Source organism: Lobosporangium transversale, assembly GCF_002105155.1.
Source record: "Lobosporangium transversale strain NRRL 3116 chromosome Unknown BCR41scaffold_59, whole genome shotgun sequence".
NCBI lineage: Eukaryota > Fungi > Mortierellomycota > Mortierellomycetes > Mortierellales > Mortierellaceae > Lobosporangium > Lobosporangium transversale.
The window spans coordinates 145,568-168,552 of record NW_019029037.1 but is presented as its reverse complement, the minus strand read 5'-3'; the positions used below and the strand labels follow the sequence as shown (position 1 = coordinate 168,552).

The following is a 22,985-nucleotide window of genomic DNA, read 5'->3' as shown; positions in this document are numbered from 1 at the left end:
ATAATTTCATTGAAATGTTAATTTGTGTAATGGCAGCTTCTTGGATCCATATTATATCCAATTGAGGATTGCTGTCTTCTAGAGCTGAATAGCATCGCTACTCCACAAACAGAAGACTATAGGCATGCACATGCCATCATCCTCGACAAAGGACTCTCGACAGTATAAAAAGGGCGATATGTCTGCCGTTGTAGGAAACAAAACACCCATCCAAAACAACAAGCACTCCAAATCCTCAACCCTTACTCAGAATTGCTTCCTACTCTCCATCATGAGAATTTCTCTTATCGTTCCCGCCATTTTGGCCACTACCGTCATTGCTGGGCCTGTCCAGGTGAGGGTCGCTAAGTGAACGAGAAGAACATGGCTGTGAGACCTTCCTTACCAACTTAACCTTCGAACTGTCTCATACTATTCTTTTGCACCCTTTAGACACGTGCCGGATGCACCGCTACATCTTACGAGCAAATCGCAGGGACCAAAGGTTGTAGTGCGATTGTCATCCAAGGCCCATTTACCGTGCCTGCTAACAAAAAGATTGATCTCACTGGACTCAAGACCGGCACCACAATCAAGATTAGTATGTTTTTCTTTATCCCACACTTTTTTTTTTTCTTTGTTTTCCTCAGTCTCATAATTGTTCCTGCTCTCAACAGAGGTCAACGTCGAAGCTTACAACAACCACTCTGATCTTCATTAGCTGGCACTATCACGTTCGCCAAAGGGAATCTTGGAAAGGACCACGACCTCGTCACCATTGGTGGTTCGAACATTAACATTGATGGCACCAAGGGAGTTTTCGATGGCAACGGTCCAGTAAGTGTCTTTTTTTTTTTTTTTTTTCTTTTTTTGCTACTTCATTTTAGTTTATTGAGTGGCACGAATGAAACATCGTCTTAACCGTTAACCCTTTTTTTTTTTTTTTTTTTTTTTTTTTTACTACTACTCCTGACAAAGGCATATTGGGATGGCAAAGGAGGCAATGGTGGTGTCAATAAGCCCAAGTTTGTCAGACTCCGCAAAATGAGTGGTTCAATTACTGGACTGACTATCCTTAGATCGCCTGTCCACACCTTCTCTGTCAATAACTGTAATGGACTTATTCTTAAGGACATTACCATTGATAACCGTAAGTTGCTCAAATGCCTTGTATCGTTACATATATTTTCAGGAGGGATCTGTTAATCCTTACGCACTTTCAATATGGTGGTTTCTGGATATGACTCAATCTTTTTTTTTTTTCTTACGATGCTTTTATTTCCTTTTTTTTTTTTTTTTTATTTCTTTTGAATTCACGAAAAAAAAAAAAAAAAAAAAAAAAAAAAGGCGGACCCAGCTATAGTCTTGGCCACAATACAGATGGCTTTGATATCTCTGGTGACTCCAAAGGTATCACAATTGTAGGTGCCAAAGTGTACAATAACGACGATTGCCTTGCTGTCAACAGCGGCTCCAACATCGTCTTCAACGACAATCTTTGCGATGGTGGTCATGGTGTTTCAATTGTACGTATAAGCAGTAAAAAAAAAAAGAAAAAGAAAGACTTTAAGAGAGTATTGCTGTCTGTGAATATGCAAACAGAGCTTCTTTTTTTTTTTTTTTTTTTTTTACTCATACGCTCCTACCTCTTTTACAAAAAAAACATCGCCATTAAAAAAACAGGGTTCTATCAAGGCTGGTGGAGTGGTTGATGGTGTTTCAATCGCTCGCTGTAACATTGTGAACTCTGACAACGCTGTCCGTATCAAGGCCTATGCCAACGCGACGGGCGGTAAAGTCAACAATATTACCTATACAGACATTACAATGTCCAACATTCACAAGTATGGTGTTATTATCCAACAGGATTACACCAATGAAGGACCCACTGGAAAGCCTGGTGGGGCCGCTCCTATCACCAATGTGAACCTCAACAACATCCGTGGTACCATGAGCAAGAAAGGAAGAAACAATGTCTACATCCTCTGTGCCAAGTGCGACAAGTTCAATTTCCAAAAGATTAACATTACTGGAGCATCGCCTAAATGCACGTAAGTCACTTTTTTTTTTTTTTTTCTTCTTCTCTTCTTTCTTTCTTTCTTTCTTTTAACTTTTACCTTCTTCGCTGTTCCTCTCTTGAATCGGACGAGTTTACTTTCTCTTAATTATGCATATGTATTCTAATCATTTTGGATTCCATGTTACGTAGTGGAATCTCTCCCAAGCCTAGCGGTTGCTAAGTATTGCACTCAAGCTTTCGTCGATTTACATCAAAGCCATTTTTAGAGTTGATAGACATATAAGAATTATGATAGACTGGTGGTATACCACCATTAAAAAGTATTGAAATAATCAATATGTTATATTGTTATTTCTCTTTTACCTTGAGTTACCACACCATCGCTGATGTAGTGATGTGCGAGCGAAAAGTCAACCCTCTAAACACAGGAATGTCTATGCAATCCTACAGGACACCGTGTCTAATTAGAGCAGTTTTTTTTTTCAGTGTTTTTATTTTGTGCATAACAGAATCGGTGGAATAACAAAAATGAACGACTCTTCTTTTTATTAATGTCTATTCAAACTGATAGAAAGAAACATCTGTAAAAATAGTTATGGCTGCAATGTGTGTGATCCCTGAGGCGCCAACATTTTCAAAAAAAAAAAAAAAAAAAAAAAGAAACGCCGTGAATACGGAGACAGACTTTCTGGACCAACAGTGTTCAACCTATTTTTGACACGCATTCGCCGACGTGCATCGGTTTCAAGATGCTTCGTTACTTTTTTTTTTTTGTTTTTGTTTTTGTTTTTTGGTCACCCGTCATTCTAGACACCAAATCTTGCACTGTCGTCTGTTCTTGCGGCTGTGAAAGGCAGTTATTTCAAGAACGACAAAGATATGGCTGAAACTCGATGGGTCCTTTCTTTTTTGTATAAAAGCCTTTCATTTCTTCATCAAAACCTGTTCGTCATCAAGCAATCACCTCGTCTTTAAAATCCTCTCGCTCTGTCAAAATGCAACCTTTTCCCTCAAGCACTGTTGCTCTTCTTGTCGCTCTTGTGGCATTGATTATGCCCTCCTCTGTGCAAACTGCACCAACCAAGTGCCCTCATTCTTGTATAACGATATATGATCCTGTCTGTGCAAAATCTACGTTAACTGGAGTCATGCGAACATTTGGAAACCCTTGTGAGCTGAACAAGTATAACTGCATGCACCCGAACTCCTACGTGTTCGTTTACAAGGGAGTCTGCTTCGAACCTTGATAACGCTCTGGAGCTTTTTTCCAAGACCATGTCGTTCTCCTTTGTTTAATAACGATGTAATAAATAAATAAAAAATAAAATACTGATAGAAGAGTAGACACTAGCGTACTGCAATTTGATTTGCATTGATTCAATTTTATTGATAAAGCGATTTACACTGTTGTATTCCTAAAGCATCAAGAAAAATGGACTGATATTGTAAATGTACAAAAAAGATGTTTGCTTGTTGCGGTTGGATGATTTTTTGATGTGTCATGATAGCAAACTCCTTGACTCTGTCTTCTCTCTTTCTTTCCTTTAAGAATAAAGGTCATCGTCTGCAGTGTTGTCTTGACCAAATGCTTGGTTCGACTCGGACTGTGCAGGTGCTGATCCACCGACACCTCCTTCTGGGAACTTGAACGTCCCAAATCCACGTGAGTTCTGCAAGTTCTGTGCAAACATCTCATACCGACGAATGTCACTATCCTGCACTGATCGACGTGCAAACTTCATCGCCTCCTCAAAGTGGGCACGCGTGATTTCAGGGACAAGATCGTCTTCATCCTCATCCATCGCTGCATCCTCTCCACGTTCCTTACGCTCACGCTCCCTGCGCATGTCTGCTTCAATATTCTCACGAATAGCAAGCTTGCAAGCACGTTGGCAAATCTCTGTCAAATCAGCACCAGAGAATCCGTGCGTTGATTTTGCAATGAAGCTGAGGTCAATCTCGGTTGAAACTGGTGACTTGCGCAATGTTGACTTCAACACTGCAAGACGCGATGCTTCATCAGGCAGAGGAATATAAATCAGTTGATCCAAACGTCCAGGACGCAACAATGCTCCATCAATCTGATCAGGTCTGTTAGTAGCACCAATCACAAACACGTTCTTCTTGGCGTTCATTCCATCCATCTCAGTCAAAATTTGATTGAGAACTCGGTCCCCTGCACCACCTGCGTCTCCACCACCGCCACCACGAGCCTTGGCAATTGAGTCCAGCTCGTCAAAGAACATTACACAGGGTGCAGCAGCACGAGCCTTGTCAAATACATCACGAACGTTGGCCTCAGACTCTCCAAACCACATGGTGAGCAATTCAGGTCCTTTGATCGAAATAAAGTTAGCTTGGCACTCGTTGGCAATAGCCTTTGCCAACAAGGTCTTGCCGCATCCAGGAGGACCATAGAACAAGACTCCACGTGAAGGTGACATACCGAACTTGAGGAACTTTTCGGGATGCTCGACAGGGTATTGAACAGTCTCCTGGAGCTCTTGCTTGACCTTTTCCAAACCACCAATGTCGTTCCAAGTAATAGTAGGAACCTCGACGACAGTCTCGCGAAGCGCTGATGGGTTTGAGATACCCAAAGCATATCGGAAGTTCTCCATTGTAACTGCCAATGAATCGAGGACCTCCGCATCAATAGTTTCGTCGTCTAAATCAAAGAGATCCATCTTTTCACGAATTTGCTGCATGGCAGCTTCAGAACACAAGCTAGCAACATCAGATCCGACGTAACCGTGAGTTTCGGAAGCAATCTGCTCCAAATCAACATCGTCGTCCAACTTCATATTTTTAGTGTGAATGCGGAGGATCTCGAGACGGCCTGTTGGATCGGGGATACCAATATCAATCTCGCGATCAAAGCGTCCGAAACGACGAAGGGCAGGGTCAATAGAGTTGGGACGATTTGTGGCAGCCATGACAACAATATTGGAGCGAGCTTTCAGTCCATCCATAAGAGTCAACAACTGTGAGACAACACGTCTCTCAACCTCTCCGTTTGTCTTTTCACGCTTGGGCGCGATCGAATCGATCTCATCGATGAAAATGATGGCAGGACTGTTCTTTTCAGCTTCCTCAAAGGCCTTGCGCAGGTTACTCTCACTCTCTCCGGCCATCTTGGACATGATTTCAGGTCCATTAATGAGGAAGAAGAAGGCGCCAGTTTCATTGGCAACAGCACGGGCCATCAAAGTCTTTCCTGTTCCTGGAGGCCCAAACATCAAAATACCACGTGGAGGCTTGATACCAATCGACTTGAAGAGCTGAGGGTGACGAAGAGGAAGCTCGACCAATTCACGGATCTGAGCCATCTGCTTTCTGCATCCTCCGATATCATCATAACCAACATCAGCCAGATTGGACTCCTCATCCTCACGTTTGATGGGCTCACCCTCGCAATGGATCACAGTGTCTTGCGCAACCTATTTATAATGGAAGATGGAAGAAGTCAGATAATTGTCATTAAAGCATTTAATCTGCAATCGAATGAAGAAAAAAAAAAAAAAAAAACTTACAATACAGTATTCTGCAGGATCAGTCTCGACGACCTTGAACTCGACAGCTCTCATACCTCCACGAACAAGGAATAGATCGCCCTTGCGGACAGGTCTGTATGCTTCGAGGAAGTAAGGCTTGAGATAAACCTCAAACAAATTGCCAGTAACGCCCTCGACAGTGTCATCCACAGGGAGGACATGAATGCGCTTGCCGTACTTGATGTCTGTGCAGGTGTGAAGCGAAACGACATCACCAAGGCGAACACGCAAGTTGTTGCGGACGACTGCGGCAAGGAAAGTATAAAAAAAATAATGATAATAATGAAGTGGTGGCCATAAAGAACAATGAGGTTAGCATCTTTGATCGACTTTTTACTTCTTCAGCCAAAGCATAGCCCCCCTCTCTTTTTTTATTATCCGATCAAATCCTTCGTTAGTTTACTTACCCTTGTTGATACGAACTTTCGAGTCTTCGATACTATCATCAGCCAAGACAATCAAAACGGTGTCACGACGCTTCTTTCCTTTGACGAGAACCATATCTCCACGGAAGAACTGGAGCCTCTCCATGGTGGCAGTCGAGAGAGCAAGAACTGAGTTGTCGTCATTGGTGGCATCGTCGACAATGAGCTTGTTGGGAGCAGCCTTCTTTCTCAGAATGGCGGTGGCGGGGTCATGCTCAGGGTCAACATTAGGTGCAGAAATCGAGGCATTCTCGCTTCATTATTTGAAGGTAAGAAAGCAAAATGTAATAAAAAAAAGTCAGTTTCTAGGTGCAAATAAATGAAAGTAATGGAAAATGTTGCTTTTGCGAAGCAGCTTTATGACTATAAACTTACACAAGCTTTGCTTTGCCCTTTCCGTCAGCCATAGTTATAATAGTAGTTGTAGTGGTAAATACGAGACTTGGATGTAAGTAAAACTAAGAGTGTACAGGCGAATATACAACAAGAATGAGTAAAAAAAAAAAGGAAAAGGAAAAGGATGCGTAATGGATTGAGAAGCGAGTACAAGACACTTTGTGTTCAATGCTGGTAGAAACGACGCGTAATCACGTACATTGTGTGATCACGGGCCTGATCATGTGACATAAACAAGTTAAGGGTAGTGCACAATCCCCACATTCTATTCTGGTCTACTGGTTTCATCTTCCGCGTTTCTGTGGACTCTTCCTCTCTGACCATATCAACATGATGCTATCCATTCCGTGAAACACCATCAAGTGGCCCCAGGGGATATTTCAATCCGCACTTGAACAAGATCAGATGGATGTCGTCAGGCATATCAGTTGCGAAGACTATCCTTGTTGCTTGGGGAATTCAATGATGGCATTCGCTTAGACGATAGGGATGAAATGTGGCATCAAAAACATCGAATATATCGCTCAATATGCATTCTTAATACAATGATTCAATGTCATGGGCATGTAGTTCGCACAACGGTTGCTAAATTCTGACTTTTCACAAAGAATTGTCACGGAGATGTTCCGAATAAAGCAATCGGTAACGAACATCAGGGAAACAGAGACTTTTACAGTCATTACCTTAAAGCGCCAGAGATGGCCTATTACTGTCAGGTACAGCTTTCAAAAAGGTTTGTAGCGATGTGGCGCTAGGGAATCTGATTCCAACATGCATACCACCATAGAAAGAATGCGCCAAGAAGACAACATGAGTTGGGGTAGAACCTACTTTTTTTTTTTTTGTTCCTAAACATACTGTAGCACAGGTTTTTTTGTTGGTCAACTTTGCATTTGTCGTCTCGTTAAAAATATATATACATATATTAAATGGGGTTAATATGGGGAAGCAAGTTGTTCGTTTCAAGTAGGACATCTTTATTTTTCTTGGCAGAATGTAACTATCTTTTGTCATATAATTTTAATTGTTGCTTAACATGCTTGTGTTAAAATGATTTAGAGATCGAAACGCGTTGAAACATACTTTAATGAAGTCAAAAAAAAAGTGTTTGTTACTACTGCAAACAAGAAGAAGCAAATTTCAATTTCAGGGACCAGACCTTATTCTTCTATTTCATATTTCATATTTCATGTGCAAATCCATAAACAAATGATACACACTACGGCAATGCTCTTTTTTTATGATTACTTTCACGTTGAACTTTGCGGGGAATATGGTGCTCTCTTTTCTTGTAATCGAATCTCAAATGTCAATTTGAAATTGCATCCTCCTCATCTTTCAATTACCTTCTTCACACACACCCTCTCCTCTTCAATTTATTTTATTTTTATTTTTTATTTTTATTTTTTATTTTTTATTTTTTATTTTTTATTTTTTTGCATCAATCCAATGACACTATGAAGTCATTTCACCACCACCACACTCTTAACGCCAACGACAGCAATGATAATACCGACAATAACGACAACAACGTCAACAACGACAGCAAACACAGCATCAATAACATCAATACCACTAACCCTTGGTCTTTTCAACAGTCTAATGCCTATGATACAGATAACGATAGCGACCATGAATTAAAACAAACCCTTGCACATCAATTGCGCTTCAGACGCAACTCTGCCGACCGACGTCATTATTCCTACGCAAGCTCAACCACCATTGCGCCCGAGTCCTTTGACTTTGATGATAATGATTATGATCAAAACCACAGTGGTGAAGATAGTGTCACCTCTAATCAAACCTCATATGCAGAGAGTAAACAGCATCGTTTCGCATATCTGGCTATCAGTCCACCCAATACGGAAACCACAACAGTACCAGCAGAAGTAGCAGAAACGATAGTATCAACAGATCCTGAATTATCAGAGCTAGGCACAAATAACGATACACACGATACTGATCCATCCTTATCCAATGATCACAGCACAATGATCAATACTCAACAGTCAACGACTCCTATCACAACGCAGTCTGTTGCTGAGGAGCACATTCATAATCATGTTGAGCCATCCTCACAATTAGCATCAATGACAGAAGTAGCAATAAGGTCTCTTTCCGACTCTGGATTCGGGCCGGAGGTAAAAAGCAAAAAAAAAAAAAAAAAAAAAAAAATACGCATACTCCTTCCTCCGATCGGAAAAATTTGTATCTTTATCTTGCCATTTCCTGTAATCTTGAACCCTTGTTCTTTTTTTTTTTTTCGCCCGAACCGTGTCTTTTTTTTTTTTTTTTTTTTTTTTTTTTTTTCCTTTCTCCACTTTCTCCACACTCGACTTCCGGCCCCGTGCGTCATCATTTTTCTTTTTCCAAGCGAAGAAAAAAAAAGTTTTTTTTTTTTTTTTTTTTTTTTTAGTTTTCGTGCAGATGTACATTTTATTGGGCGGAGTCATAAGCTATTGGGCCATTTTTTTCAATTTGCTCTCTACATACTATGGGCCATAGACACTCCCAAAGCATCTTCATGAACATGACATTCTTCTTTCTCATATCCCCCTATTTATCCTCTCAGTTGCTCCACATCTTTTTCTCCTTCTTCTCATTTTACAACTCACATGTTATTCTATTCTTATGGCAACATCACATTACCTTAAAAAAAAATACTCGTGTCTTATTTAGGGCGATGTACTTGAGCATCTTGTACAACGATTGCAATCCGAGGTTGCTGATACTCGCGCCATTGTCTTTGACCTAGAAAACAGACTTAACGCGTAAGGAGAAGGAGTTTTTTTTTGTTATTGTTATTGTTGTTATTGAAAACCAAGTCATATGCTTAGCAAGAGATGTCCTGACCCGACTTGGCTCTATTTTGTCTGTTTATTTGTTTGTATTTTCTATTGTAGGGCAGAGAGTTCGAACAGGCATATTGTGGACGAACTCAAGGTCTTGTTGGCAGAGTAAGATTACGGTTTAAGTGACCACATGAGAATTCTTGGCTTTGGAATGAAACGCGTATACCCTTCCCACTCACCCCGAGAGACAGTAAATTTTGATTTGGTGGAACAATCTTGAGCAGCTCAAAAAAAAAAAGGAAAATGCTATGACAAATCAGCAATCCACTTTAAATAATTATGGGAGATATCGTGGTCTTGGCACGAAGCATCTGAACGGAACGACCAGTTATCTACTACAATGTTCCAACTAAAATACTTGTCAAACTGACACTAGTTCGCCTTTTTTTTTTTTTTTTTTTTTTTTGATATAGTGCTGAAGAAACATTGGTTGACTCTGATGAATCGGATAGTGAGCAGGAATCTGTAGCTCCTAGCTCAAAACCTGGATCTGGATCTGGCAGCGAAGAGGATTCAAATATTGTTTACAATCGGATATGCGGCGCCCTTCAAACCCTCATCACAGAGGCGCAATCCGCTCTTTCACGCACAAGCACTGCTCCTTCCGTCTCGTCCTCCATTATCCCTAATTTAGATAGAAGACGGCCTTGTCGCCATCTTATGCCTCGTTTACTCTTACAATCTTCAGCAGGACAACAACAATCATCCACTGATTCAGTAGCAGAGTTCACAGACGATGGCGAATGCAGCTGTAGCTGTATCAGCCATTCCTCCCCTCGAACTTCTCGTAGAAGCTCTATCTCACATACAAGACCCGATAGAGATAAGGCAGGGCCGTATCAGTCATTATCATCATCAGCACCCTTACCATCATCATCCTATATGACGAAGTGGCAGCAGCCCCGTCCTGGAAGAAATGTATATTCGAAAATGATGTGGAGAGAGAAGCAATCAGAGCAATATGAACGCTACAGAAGGTCGTGTGATCGAGTCTCGCTGGAGCTGGAGATGCTCTTTAATGACACTATTCTGGACACCGAAGAACCAATGGACGACTGCCTATTTCTATCCCCTATATCAACAACAGCAACGTCATCAGTGCCCCTCAATTCTGCCTCATCGATAGCTGATCAAGATGCCTCGCAGCCAACAGTACCATTCACAGGAAGCAATTTAAGATCCACTGTTGGCGCAGATAGGATTTCGTCATCATCACATCCAAGGAGCAGGGCGGAGCGATTTCAGAGGATATATCAGACACAGCTGTTAGGTCCGCAGGTCCGGACACAGCAGCTACAATTTCACCAGCAACAACGACAACGACTGGGTGGAAGAACTAACTCCTACACAAGGTCACGGCTTTCCCCTTCATCTCCACGCTCAATGACAATATCTTCATCACACAGAACCTTATCATCGTCATCTCAGTCCCGTCGATTCAGGAGTCAGGGAGTAGGTTCCAGTCGGCCACAGAGCATTTTCATGCAGTTGTACTCACTCTGGAAGCATACATGGCTCCGAAGACGGATGATGCATGTGTTGACAGAGTCTCTGGAGCTAATGTTGATCCTATGGGTAGTCCTTAAGCTCAGTGAGGCATCTCTGGCATGGATGGGCATTCAAATGACGAAGGGTGGTCCTCGAGTTTGGTTAACATACATTTATGGCGATCGTGAAAGCGCAGGCGCTTCGGTCGCTAAAGAATTGTACGAGAAAATCAAGCGAGATGGTTTCCGTCTGAAACAATCTCAATTACAGGATCGGCGAGAAAAACAGGTTGTTAGCAATGAGTTTGCAACAACTGAAGCGGCCATGAAGGCCGTAGGACTCTTGCCGAGCACACCATTCACTCCAGCAGGGATGGTATGGGCTCCTGTCGGGAAGATGCTTGAGCATGCTGTCTCTGGACTGGTACTTGCCTATTTATCAGACTATGTCCGACGCATAGTCAAAAAACTGTAGTATTATCTTTCATTTCGATTTCTCCATCTCACATACTCTCCCAATCTCGAAGCTTTTTTTTTTTTTTTTTTTTTTTTTTTTATCTTTTTCATACTCACCTTTGTTGTTATATCTTTTTGATCCCATGTTGCATCAACCCTTTCCGACCTTCATCTTGTTAATTAATACAATGCATCTTTTCGTCCTTCAGGCTTCTTAACAGCTTCATATACCCTCGCTACTACCCATTATCTTTTTTTTTATTTTTTATTTTACTTTGCACACAAAAAAGTACACTAACATGTTAATGGTTCTCACTATGAGACACAATTATGGACAAAAGAATTGAACAAAAACTTTTTAATTATTATTACTATTTGTAAAATAAAATACACCTGCATTCCCATGCATCTACCCAATTACTTTTCCAACAAACTAAAATCCTGCGCTCTTCATCAACTCTGCTCCACTGGCAGCGGGCTTTGGAGGCTTCATCTTGGACAATAGCCCTTTTTTCTTGTCCTTATCACTGCCCTGGCTCTTGACACTCATAGCTTTACCGCTGCTGTTACTGGATTTCTGAGATGTGACCGTTTCACTCGTTGTCTCGACTGTCATGTGGCTAGGCGCATATCCACTGCTACCCTTTGATGATTTATAACTAGACATTCCTCCTGCATGATACTCCAATGCTCCCATGGTCGCTGCTGCAGAATTATGATACACAACCGGCTGTTCTACGTCCGCTATTTTGGGTTGCTGTTGCTGTCGCTGTTGCTGTTGCTGTTGTTGTTGCTGTTGCTGTTGCTGTTGCTGTTGCTGCTGTCTCATCCGCTGTTGATGTTGTTGCAACATAATTTCTTCATCTCTCATTTGCTGTTGCTCTAACAATATCTGCTGCTGTCTCGTGAATTCGACTTGTTGAGGATCAACAGAAGCATCAGAATACATCTGCATCTGCATCTGAAGCCGTCTCTTTGCTTGCTGAGCCCGTAGTTGATGCTGTTGATTTTGTCCTTGGTATCCTGAATACATGGATGATCCATCGTCTTGATCCTCAAAGCCTAAAACACTGTGGGCACCAACATCAAAGCCACGAAGATTTACTCCCTGTGAAGCGAAGGATGAGATCGAATGGCTATTAGGGGATAACGGTGAAGGATAAGCTAGCTGATGTTGTTGCTGTTGCTGTTGCTGTTGATACTGTTGGTAAAGTTGCTGTCCACTACCTACACCTCTGAGGTGAATTGGAGACGAAACTGGGCTCTCATAGGATCCTCCAGAACCTGTACTGATCACTGACAGTGGATGAGGATGACCCAAGGATGTAGGATGTTGTAAATGGGGTGGAAGAGGTGGCGATCGCACCTTACGTTGTCTAGATGCGGAACGAGAAGGAGTATACGGCGAAACATCTTGGGATGACGACACATTGGCTGTCCCTGATGGTTGGCTGTTGTTGCTGACGTTGCTGCCATCTATTACGTTAGCCGCGTCGGGATTATACTGCTGTAGGAGAGTCTCGCCCACAACGCTGAAGCCACCATCGGTGCTCATGCTATCTCGAGGGCCTTCATGCCGCTCCGGTGCCTGAGGAGGTCGAATTGATGGTGGTGGGACTCGATTACTATAGCCCCTGCTCAAGCTGGTATCAACTAACTGGCGAGGTTGCGTAGATGGCCTTCTTCTGGGTGGTATTGCCAGTCTAGGATCTGAGAATGACAATCCCGGCATATCTGAGTTCTGAGGTGCTGCATTAGATGATGATGGTGGTCGTGGTGGGGCTATAGTGGGGCCATTCGTAGGCAATGCAGCCATTGCTAACCCAATTGCTCTTGCTTGAAGTCCAAGTTCCCCTGCCATCAACGCAGAGCTGTATATCCGTACAGGGTTATGGACAACGCTTTGGTGCAAAAGATCAACTGTCAATGCATGGAGCCCATTGAGCTGATACCGTCTTGCAAGAATAAGCAAGTAATCAGCCATACCTGGAGTGATCACCGTTTTGGCAGGTAACGCTCCTGTATAAAGGTAATGTAAGAAAACCGGCACTACCTCGTCAGGTACTGGCAAGGTCAGGATTAGCGGCGTTACATACGGTGGAGACAGCAGCATGGATGAGAATTCAGGCCATCTGGCTCCTAGAATGGTCGAATTGGCGTCAAAGAGTGTACCAGATATTGAAGCAACATGCATATCGTTCAATCCAGGTCCCCGTAACAAATCCTGGCCTAAGTCCTGTGCTGGGACAGAAAACGAAGGGATGGGTCGCTCATATAATCCAAACGCTTGCAAATTGATCATCATCAGATGTTCATGGTGCTGGATTCGACTCGTATAATCTGTCTCTGCATCAGAATCACGGCGACCAAAAATAAGCAGTGTTCCCGTGGCAGGATGGAGGACTGTCCTACTCCATGAACCCGTCAGCAATGTTTTATCCATGTCCAGTGGCTCCCATTTTTCTAACAACAAGTTGTAGGAATAGATGGCGAGCGTAGGAGCCTTTCCTGGGACAATTAACGTTCCTGTGAGGATGAGCTGGTTCTGGTATATATGCCCTTGAGGGAACCTTAGACCTGAGGGGAGTTCAGATTGCATCTTGTCTAGTGTTTGTGTTTTATCGACCAAGGTGAATACAGGTGTTGAGGACGATGGAATGTATCGAGGCAGGATGACCTTGAATTCCCTTTGCAGATTTTGAAAGTTGTAATTAGAGTAGAGATAGATGGAAGGTAAATCTTTTCCAGCTTTAAATGCTGGTGTCAGTTCACTGCTCTTTAGTCGTTCAGACGTCTTCCTGCTACTGCTGCTGCTGGTGTTGCTCTTTTTAATCTGCTCTTCTGTCTCAACGTGATTAATATCTGACGATGTAGTAGAGCTAGGAGCAGATATACGGCCGCTATTAAGGACTAATGAAATACTGGCCATAGCGTCTATCAGTGTACCTTCTTCTTCTGCTATTGATGATGATGATGATGATGATGTTGATGTGGTTGTTGCTACGGGCCACGAAAGATTAGATGAGAAGAACTGAGGAGAATTAAACGCATCTACAGATGGGAATGAATGAGTCGATGGTGTATATTCATTATAGGATTCCGTACTAGGACCTGTTGCTGCCACGGTTCGATAAGTCCCACATTGCCCAATGTTTTGGACCGACGCAACCCACTCCCAGGTATGAAGATCAAGGACGCATGCATCCTCGACATAGGCCTTGTTCGTGTCCGTTCCACCAATGACTACCAAGAAATGGTCCAGAATCGTCGCCATGTGGGCCCAACGTGCACGGGGTGAATGCTGATTGACAGGTGGATGTTTTTGTTGCCACCGTTGTGTCACAATATCAAACACATGCAGATCGTCCAATGCAGCTAAATGTGAGGTTGACTGTTGCTCTTGTCTCATATTTCCCTCATTGTCACTATCTTCGCCCTCTGTCCGTGTTCGTAAACCCATGCCGCCAAAGAGAATTAAGGACGTCCCATATGCATTTAAGGTGTGAAAGTAGCGAGGGCACGGTGAAATTGAGAGGGCGTCAGATAAGGAACCGGAGTTAGTATCGACGGGATCAGTGGTAAGCGAGAGCGACATGAGAGCCGCTGTGGGATCGATTGTGTTTTTGATACTGCTGTTGTTGTGAGTTGTGTTATTAGAGTTGCTTGAAGGGCTAGATGCCAGTTGGATTGCCTGCCAGTACCCAGTATTGATATCGAATACATAGTGACAGTTGACAAGTTCCCGGGTTTCAAGACGCCCACCAAATAAATGCAGTGCAGAGTTATTGACAAGGACAGTTGCAGGGCCCATCAAAGGAGGGGGATGTGTACCTCGTGTTGCCCGAGAAGTTGTGGCGAGGGACTTTGTGGAGGGTTGCTGAGTCTGACCACTCTGTATCTTTGAAGCCTGGACTATCTCATCTTTTAGTGTAGACTGATGTTGATTAAGATCTGTGTTTTGTAAGTGTGAGATGGGAGTTGTCATTTTCGATGTCTCTTTTTTTCTTTTCCTTTCTTTCTTTCTTTTTTTTTTTTTTTTTTTATATATATATGTTACAAGGGAAGTGTTGCTGTTGTTGCCAGATGGGTTGTTTTGACAGATGAATGAATGTTAATGGCGAATCTTTTTTTTTTTTTTTTTTTTTTTTTTTTTTCGGTACGATGATGATCCCGATCTGATTTTTGTTTTTCCCCTTTGAAAAGGACAAAAGGGATAAAGTAAAATAATGTGAATGAATTACAAAGGAAATCTGATTATGAAGAATTAAAAAGCGTAAATTTAACGTTTGAATTATATGTAACAACCCCCAAAATGAGTAAAAAAAAAAATATTGAGTGTTAAAAGATAAAAAACCAGAGATGGACGTCGGGACGGACGGACGGACAGACTTGGATCGATGACTCCTTTTTAAGGTTCGCCTCAACCGGTCGAGATGCTGTTAGACAATTATATTAAAAATGGCACGATTACCCAATGCGTCTTTTTTAGTCCTTAGTGGTCGACATGATATGATATTTAAAAAAAAAAAATAAAAAAAAAAAGGAAAACTGAAGAGCAAAAAGAGCAAGAAAACTTGTAGAGAGTAAGTCTTCTTTCTTATTTGTTTTTCATTACCCTGAAAGTGCGTTGTGATTGTAATATACAAAAGTACGCCGGAGAGAGATAGAGTAAGCGAAAACAAGGGGAAGTTGAAGATGTAGTGAAAGGAGAGAGGGTTGAAAGAGGTCGACTTAAAAAGGTACTCGAGTACAATGACAGGAGTTACACATGCGAAGAATTTTTCCGATTTGCGGGGAAGGATTTGTACAAAGTCGGTGTAGAGAGTTTTAGTGAAAGGAAGAAAGGGGAAAGAGAGGGGAGAGAGAGTTGAGGATGTACAATTGAATTAAATGTGGAGAAAGAGAAAGAAAGAGAGAGGGAAAGAGGGAAAAGGAAGATACAAAGGACGGGAAATGAAAGACAAAAAAGAAAAAGAGGAAACGAAGGAAAAGAGAGCCGAAAGAACGGGTTTTTTTTTTATTACTTGTTTTGGTTGGCTACTTTGCTCGCATGGTCATTGTTCATTGGATCCCCCCAAGTACAAAAACTTAAAGTTGAATGGAAAACACCCCTCTCTTTCATTTCCACTTCTTCACAGCTTAATAAACCTGTGCTACGTTCTGGAGACATGGGGCTGCACTCTAGCAACATGGGGCTATAGAAGATATGAATCAAATAACACCCAGGCGAACATCTGTATGTGTGTTTTTTTTTAACATTCATATATACTTTAGCTGCGGGTTCAAAGAGGGACAATAGATCTTTCGCACAGGCATTAATAAGTGAAGTATAATCAATATTCAGTTAATTACTGGATGCAGCTAGCAAGCCCCACAATTGTCCCAACCAACAGAACTGACTATTTGAATGATTAGGCATTTAAAATGACAAAATTAGATTTATTTTACGTCTTTCTAGACCATGGATCGTACAAACTTTTTTTTTTTTTTTTTTTTTTTTTTTTTTTTTTTTTTTTTTAATTCTCTTATCCTTCCGCACTTTCTTCACAAAGTGGATTACAACTGAAAGCAGAGTGGATGTTCATTTCAAGAAATACTGCAGTCAGTTTATGTATATCGGATCATGTACAATTCATTGTCCTCCATTGCTCTATTAAAAAAAAAAAAAAAAAAAAAAAGAGCAGGCTTGCATGACAAACTTGTCAAAGAAAAAAAACGCTCTACATGTACTCTTTAGCAGTGCCCAATATGAAAAGCTGGTTTGTTGTTGTTTATCGTTTATTCTTGAAGGTAGGACTCTTTAAAATGTTAAATATATATATAAAAACCAAAGAAAAGGAATTGATCATCAGTGTGGCATCACAATATTCAACTACAGTGGCAATTTCAGTAACAGCTTCATGGTTACATGGTTACATGGTTACATGGATCCATATATTAGGGTCACAACGGTATTGATATATCATCTGCGTGCAATGTACTTTATTATTTTTCTCCGAGGAGATTTGTTGGAATGTTGCAATTGCTGCAGCTTCATTCTTGTTTGACCTGATTGACTGGTCTGTATCACCTTCGACATTAATGCTGTTCATTTAATGTATAACTTCTTGTTTATCTGTTCACTTCACATGCATCTTCCTGTGCAACCTTGCATCAAACTCATACTTCTTCCAACAAAGCCCCTCTCTTTCTCATGCAACCTTGCAACCTTGATGTTCTGGGCGCAAACAGGTTCTGAAGAACAACAATACCAACAAAAAAAAAAAAAAAAAAAAAAAAAAAAGAGTGAGCAAATAAGATGAGCCTCCGCTTTCCTTAATCGAATGCATGCCAGAGACTTGGAAATATGATTATAGATATGCAAAACATAGCCGCTACACTTATTTCTAATTCAATCGCCGTTGCAAAACTTTAAGATTTAATGGCCAGCGCGTATGAGAAACTCAGCATCCATTTTTCTTTCTTTTTTTGATTTTTTTATTTTCGTTATAACCACGCGTTTGATGTTTTACTGGCTATGGCCACATTGCTCATTATCCATCATTCATCATCTATGTCCTCATCCTCTTCCTCCTCCACATAATCTTCATCTTCATCATTATCCTGTCCGTCATTCTCTTCCGCCTTCACTTCCCACTTTCCTTGCAGCCTTTTCCTTTCTTCCTCTCTTCCCTCCTCCTCTTCAAAGCCCTTCATCTTCTCCCTGACTTTTCTCTCTTCCGTTAACGCGTTTACTGCCGCCTGTGCAGCCTCACGCTCTCGTTTGATCGTAATTTGCACCCATCGTGTTCGACATTGTCGTTGTGTCCGACCTGGAATCCCATCCGCAATCCAGATCCAACACTTTTGATGCTTTTCCACCCCTTCCATTAACTTTGTATCCTCCTCAGCCGTCCAAGGCTCCTTCTTCACTCTTGGATCCAGCGCTTCAGACCATCTTGCCTGGGCTTGCACTCCATTCCGTCCAGGGATGGCCTTTTGAGTGATATAGCTCCAGGGGCAAGTCGTCATCGCTCGAGAGATAGCAAGGCTGTAGGCTTCACGTGTCTTGAGAGGAGGTCTATCACCCAAATGTGGTTGAGGTTTGTTTCGTGCCGAAGCTGTTGGGAATTGGGGGACAGAAGATGTTGATGTTGATGTTGATTGAGAGTTAGATTCTGTTGTTGTATTCATGGCAGTATTAATATTGTCGGTGTTGGTGATGCTATTAGTTTTGTTTGTAAAAGTACTAGTATTAGAGGTACCACTAGAGGTAGTATTAGCAGCAGTTATGGCGTCGTCTCTGATATCGTTCATAAGTGGACTAAAGATGCCCTTTGTAATGGAGTCGTTAAGAAATTCATTATTGATCGTGAAAAAGTTGATACCGTCCAAGTCGATATCACCAGGGAAGCCATTACTGGCCATAATGTCGTCGAATGAAAAGAATGGAGCCCTACTGTCGAAAGCTCCCTCCTTTTCCTTCATGTCCTCCAGGTTGCTCTTGGGATCCTTGGTGCTGATATTGAAATTGATGTTGGTGATGGTGTTGTTGATAATGCTGTCGGTAGTATTGTTGGTAACACTGTTCATGGTATTGCAGTTGCTGTTGGAACTGATGCTGGAGCTGCTGCTTGAGTTTGAGCTTGAGCTTAATTTTGAGTCGCGTAGCCTGTTGTAGGACCTGCTGCTGCTGCTGCTGCTGATGTTATTATGGAATAGACAAGGATGATCGGAAACAAAAAGAGAATGAGATGATGAAAAGGATGCAGGAGTAAACATGTCAAATAAAGCCAATGGTTCGAATCCAAGCAATGTGGAATCAAATGTAGAATGCATAGAAGACATAGTAAACGGGGTTAAAGGTTGACCAGGATCAGCTATTAAAGGAGGCTGAGAATCACAAAGGGTGCCAGAATGAGCCTGGGCCTGAGGATAGGGAATCAAAGAAGGATCCAATTTCTCGAGTCCAAGAATATAATCAAGACCGGTGTGCGTCCAAGGTGTCAAAGATCCACCTTTCTCGCCATCCAAAAAAGTCCAATCCCAATTCCATATAAAATCATCATCGCTTAGTCCAGTATCGCCATTCTTGTCATTGTCACCACCATCAGCATCGAGCCATGGTCCAAGAGGATGGTGATGCCATTCCTGGTTCTGCTGTTGCTGGTTTAATGCGTTCATATCCTGGGACGTATCATTGCTCATAAGCGGAAGCTTTACCTCGATGTTGACCATCTCTTCGTTCCTGTCAGGCTCGCGAGGCATATTGCTACCATTGTGGTTACTCTCTACAGTGGCCAGTTGGCTGTTCATCTGAGCCCGGTGGAAAGGAATCGCTGATGCAGCGTGAGAAAACACTAATGTATTACTTGATGCTTGATTCTGATGCTCCACAGAATAGGTCGCCATAGCCTGGGATGCGTTATCAAAGTACAAAGTTGAGCCTGTTGCGGAAATATTGTCACTCTGGGGAAGCATAAATTGCTGCTCGAGAAGGAGACCAGTCGATGGTGTTGGTATACCCTCTGATACAATCGCTTGAGGGTTCGCTGCTGGGGTCGATTGATGGTTCGCAAGTACCTTTGTGGCTGGCAGGAACGGGGAAGCCGCCGTAGTGTGGAAACCACCGTCGTACCTCAAGTGATAGCCTTGTGTCTGATATTCCTTGTAGTAGTCTTGATGAGCTTGCTGCGGCACCTGGTTGTCATCTCTAGTTTCGACGAAGGGCTGAGTTAGATCGTTGCTTGAGGATCTAGCTACTAAATGTGGGCTCTGTTCACAGCTGGTGCCATTGACTTCTTGTGGGCTGTAAAATTGACGCGGCTCCCCTGCCATTGACAGGGCCTCGCAAAGCGCTTCCGCTAAATCAGTGTCACACTTGGCGCCTGACCCGCTGCTTGGATTAACTGATGCATTATTGGATGATGAAGCACTTGCAATGGATATTGGAGTGTTAGACAAGCTCTGATAAGAAGAAGCACTTGAATAATATTCGTCGTCGTTATGGACGTAATGAGATGACCGCATGTTCCTGTAAATGCGTGAACCGACGACTGTAGTCCCCGTGCGTGTACTCGTATTAGAAGAAGTATCCTGGGCGGATACAGCAGCCGTAAGGGAGCCCAAAGAGGATGGCGAGCTCTCAACAGCATTAGCAGCCTCATTGCCGAGTCCTCCATTGCCGTTGCTGGCTTTATATGACAGATCAACCATAGAATTGAACAGCTCCGCCTCCTCTGCAGGACCAAGTCCGCTTCCGCTCCAAGGCTGCTGATACTGTGCCAAAAGCTGTATTCGTTGCTGTGCCTGGTATTGCGCATGGAGCTGGAGCTGCTGATAGTGATGCAGCTCGAGCTGTAGCATTAACTGTTGCTGTTGATGCAGCAGCTGTGGTTGCTGGGACTGTTGGCTCCGCTGAAGCATGAGATGCTGCTGTTGCAAATGCTGATGCTGGTACTGATGCGTCTGTTGCATCGTGTACGCAGGCTGATTTTGTACGGAGGTGATAGGGTAGGCATTAGCGCCCTGTCTTTGAATGGCTGCCAAGATGGTGGTTGCATCTCGTTGATTCTGCTCTTCTTGTAGCTGTCTCTTCTGCAGCTGGAGCTCTTGTTCTGTTGGGAGATGGGCTGGGGGCTGGGCCTCCAAGCCGCGCGATGCCAGGTAAGCGTTAACTCCTTCCATTAGGGCCTTATCTTCACCTGCTCTCCAACGGCCAGAAGCCGCATTATGTTTTTTTGGACGTGACCCTTGGTCAGGTTGGCGTCCGGTGCTTTGGAGAGACTTCTGGATCGAAGGCCCAGTCGAAGGCCCAGGCAGTGCTTCGATGACAGCAACCAGGTCTGAGTTTGCAGCTGGGCCCTTAGCTGGACTAATGGCTAGACTTGTACCCGAATTTTCAATTGGCGGCAAGGGCACGGTCTGGATCATGGTTGGGTGTGAAAATGGAATGATGGCCACGTCCTTGGGCATTTCCTTGGTCGAGGCTGCAATTAGATTTGAAGCTACACCCGAAACCATGCTCGAGACTGTAGGTGGAGTCATGGTAGGGGCCATAGTTGCGTCCTTGGCTCGAGCTTCGATTAGGGCTGGAGCCGTAGGTGGAGCCATGGTGATGATCATGTTGGGCGGAAGGTTTTCAATGACGGTTGCTGCTGCGGCAAGTGTAAACAAAGGATCTGCAAATCTGTCGCTGGCTCTCTCTTTGCCTTTACTCTGGCCTCGGGGAAAAGCAACTACGTCCGAACTGGTATGCTGCTGCTGTCGTTGTTTTTCGGCCTTGTACCGTACCCACCGCAGCTTGCAGCTTTGGGTAGATCGGCCAGGCATGCGACTTGCCACGGAGTGCCAGTCATCTTCACCATACTGCTCCACAAGGCGGTGCAAGGACTTGGTTTCACATGAGGACCAATGCTTCAAATGCTCATCGTAGGCAAAGACTGGGGACGATGGTGGACTAGGTGACCCCCCTCGATCAAGATAAGAGTCAGCGGAAGGGCGAAAGGGTCCAGCAGTGGTGGCAGGGGTGGCCCAGTGGGCTCGTTCCCCAGGCTCATGAACGTCAACGGTCTGTTGAGCCTGGCGAACTGAAAGGATAGGCTGATTCGCAGCAACCTTTTGACGCTTCTCATGAGGTTGAAGCTCGGAAGCGTCTCGCGTTAGGCCTATCAAGTCCAAAGAGGCCCTTCTCACAGAAACAGGTGAAGGAGCATCGGACCTCTATCGAGCGGGACATTATTTTTTTTTTTTAAAAAAAAAAAAAAAAAAAAAAAAAAAAAGAAAGAAAGAAAGAGAGACCATACTTTTTAATATACAAGGTTGAAGACTCTAGATGCAACTGCTAATACCATCTTGATATAGTTGAATAGGCTTATATTACCTTTCGGCGGCTACGGGGGTACTGCTGTTGTTCAGGTACGCGAACCAGAGGGGGACGCCCACGTCTGGCAGATCTAGGTGCAGTAAGCTGAGTTGGGCCAGCATCGGTCTCCATGATCGGGCTGTAGTGACCAGGAAGATGGTCAACACCACGGTAGTCTCGACTGTTGGAGGTTCCAGAGCCAGTACGCGTTTTCACCTTTGTCATTTCCCTGTTTCTAAGCCTGGTTGACACAAAGGAAGTGGCGGTTAAAAAAATAAAAATAAAAAAAAATAAAGTGGGGAAAAAGGTTAATGCTGTATCAATGTGATTTTCACCATACTAAAAGAGGAATCAGGGTGCGTGTTCTACTGATAGGAAGCGTAATACATGATAATACGTATAACATAGGCATAACCCCCAACAGAAAAAAAAAGGGTAGAGTACTTAATTGATTGTTGATGGTTTTATGAGACCTCGAATGAGCGCTTTGGGTGATGCCTCACTTTAAAAAAAAAAAAAAAAAAAAAAAAAAAAGGAAAAGAAAAGTGTATCAAGAATAACGGGTTCGTCATCGACAATTATCCTCCAGTGGATAAGCTGCCAAGCGAGACTTCCCAATTGATGCAAGCAGAAAAAAAGCAACAGATCAGTAATGCCAACGATAGTAAAAAAAACTTGCTTTCTCCTTTAATGTATCTATTTATTATTCTCTTAAAAGGCATTCACCCTCTAGGACGGCCTATGTCCTCTTTGACAATATGAATGATGAGTCATTCAATCGAGTACCATTGCCATGGAAGCGACTAAAGTATCAAGGGAGATTGGTACTTTCAAGCAATGCCTTCATGGCTTTTTTTTGCCTTTTCTTTTCTTTTTTTTTTTAACATTACGGATCATAACCAGCCAAAGGCGCTGGCAACAACGCTATCAGCCATGCCCAGATATCTTTCCTCACTTCCCTTTACTCTCGGGA

The 22,985-nt window shown here is 42.9% G+C and overlaps 6 protein-coding genes across 6 annotated transcripts; 3 read left to right on the top strand and 3 right to left on the bottom strand.

Annotated features, from left to right (window-relative positions):
• Window positions 1–271: 271 nt before the first annotated feature.
• BCR41DRAFT_375024 (endopolygalacturonase precursor) lies at window positions 272–2,219 on the top strand (the record flags this gene model as incomplete). Its single annotated transcript, XM_022026910.1, has 7 exons — window positions 272–334; window positions 433–580; window positions 725–816; window positions 958–1,129; window positions 1,327–1,505; window positions 1,663–2,030; window positions 2,189–2,219. 7 exons carry the CDS (start codon window positions 272–274, stop codon window positions 2,217–2,219), a joined length of 1,053 nt encoding a protein of 350 aa, XP_021876422.1.
• A 724-nt stretch (window positions 2,220–2,943) lies between these two features.
• BCR41DRAFT_363034 (hypothetical protein) lies at window positions 2,944–3,271 on the top strand. The gene has a single exon (XM_022025822.1). It carries the CDS (start codon window positions 2,995–2,997, stop codon window positions 3,244–3,246), a length of 252 nt encoding a protein of 83 aa, XP_021876421.1. The 5' UTR covers window positions 2,944–2,994; the 3' UTR covers window positions 3,247–3,271.
• Window positions 3,272–3,360: 89 nt separating this feature from the next.
• BCR41DRAFT_426046 (transitional endoplasmic reticulum ATPase) lies at window positions 3,361–6,511 on the bottom strand. Its single transcript, XM_022030671.1, has 4 exons — window positions 6,354–6,511; window positions 5,961–6,232; window positions 5,533–5,798; window positions 3,361–5,439 (listed from the first exon to the last, which is right to left on the bottom strand). Exons 1-4 carry the CDS (start codon window positions 6,383–6,385, stop codon window positions 3,544–3,546), a joined length of 2,466 nt encoding a protein of 821 aa, XP_021876420.1. The 5' UTR covers window positions 6,386–6,511; the 3' UTR covers window positions 3,361–3,543.
• Window positions 6,512–7,830: 1,319 nt separating this feature from the next.
• BCR41DRAFT_363031 (hypothetical protein) lies at window positions 7,831–11,240 on the top strand (the record flags this gene model as incomplete). Its single annotated transcript, XM_022025821.1, has 4 exons — window positions 7,831–8,515; window positions 9,054–9,145; window positions 9,278–9,331; window positions 9,640–11,240. Coding segments are annotated over 4 exons (2,380 nt in total), but the record flags the coding sequence as incomplete, so codon positions are not given.
• Window positions 11,241–11,581: 341 nt separating this feature from the next.
• Window positions 11,582–14,325, bottom strand: BCR41DRAFT_363030 (hypothetical protein). Its single transcript, XM_022025820.1, has one exon. It carries the CDS (start codon window positions 14,096–14,098, stop codon window positions 11,603–11,605), a length of 2,496 nt encoding a protein of 831 aa, XP_021876418.1. The 5' UTR covers window positions 14,099–14,325; the 3' UTR covers window positions 11,582–11,602.
• A 3,384-nt stretch (window positions 14,326–17,709) lies between these two features.
• BCR41DRAFT_401243 (hypothetical protein) lies at window positions 17,710–22,237 on the bottom strand (the record flags this gene model as incomplete). The annotated part of the gene is made up of 2 exons (XM_022029209.1): window positions 17,710–21,870; window positions 22,031–22,237. The coding sequence occupies 2 exons, from the start codon at window positions 22,235–22,237 to the stop codon at window positions 17,710–17,712; spliced, it is 4,368 nt and encodes a 1,455-aa protein (XP_021876417.1).
• Window positions 22,238–22,985: the final 748 nt, after the last annotated feature.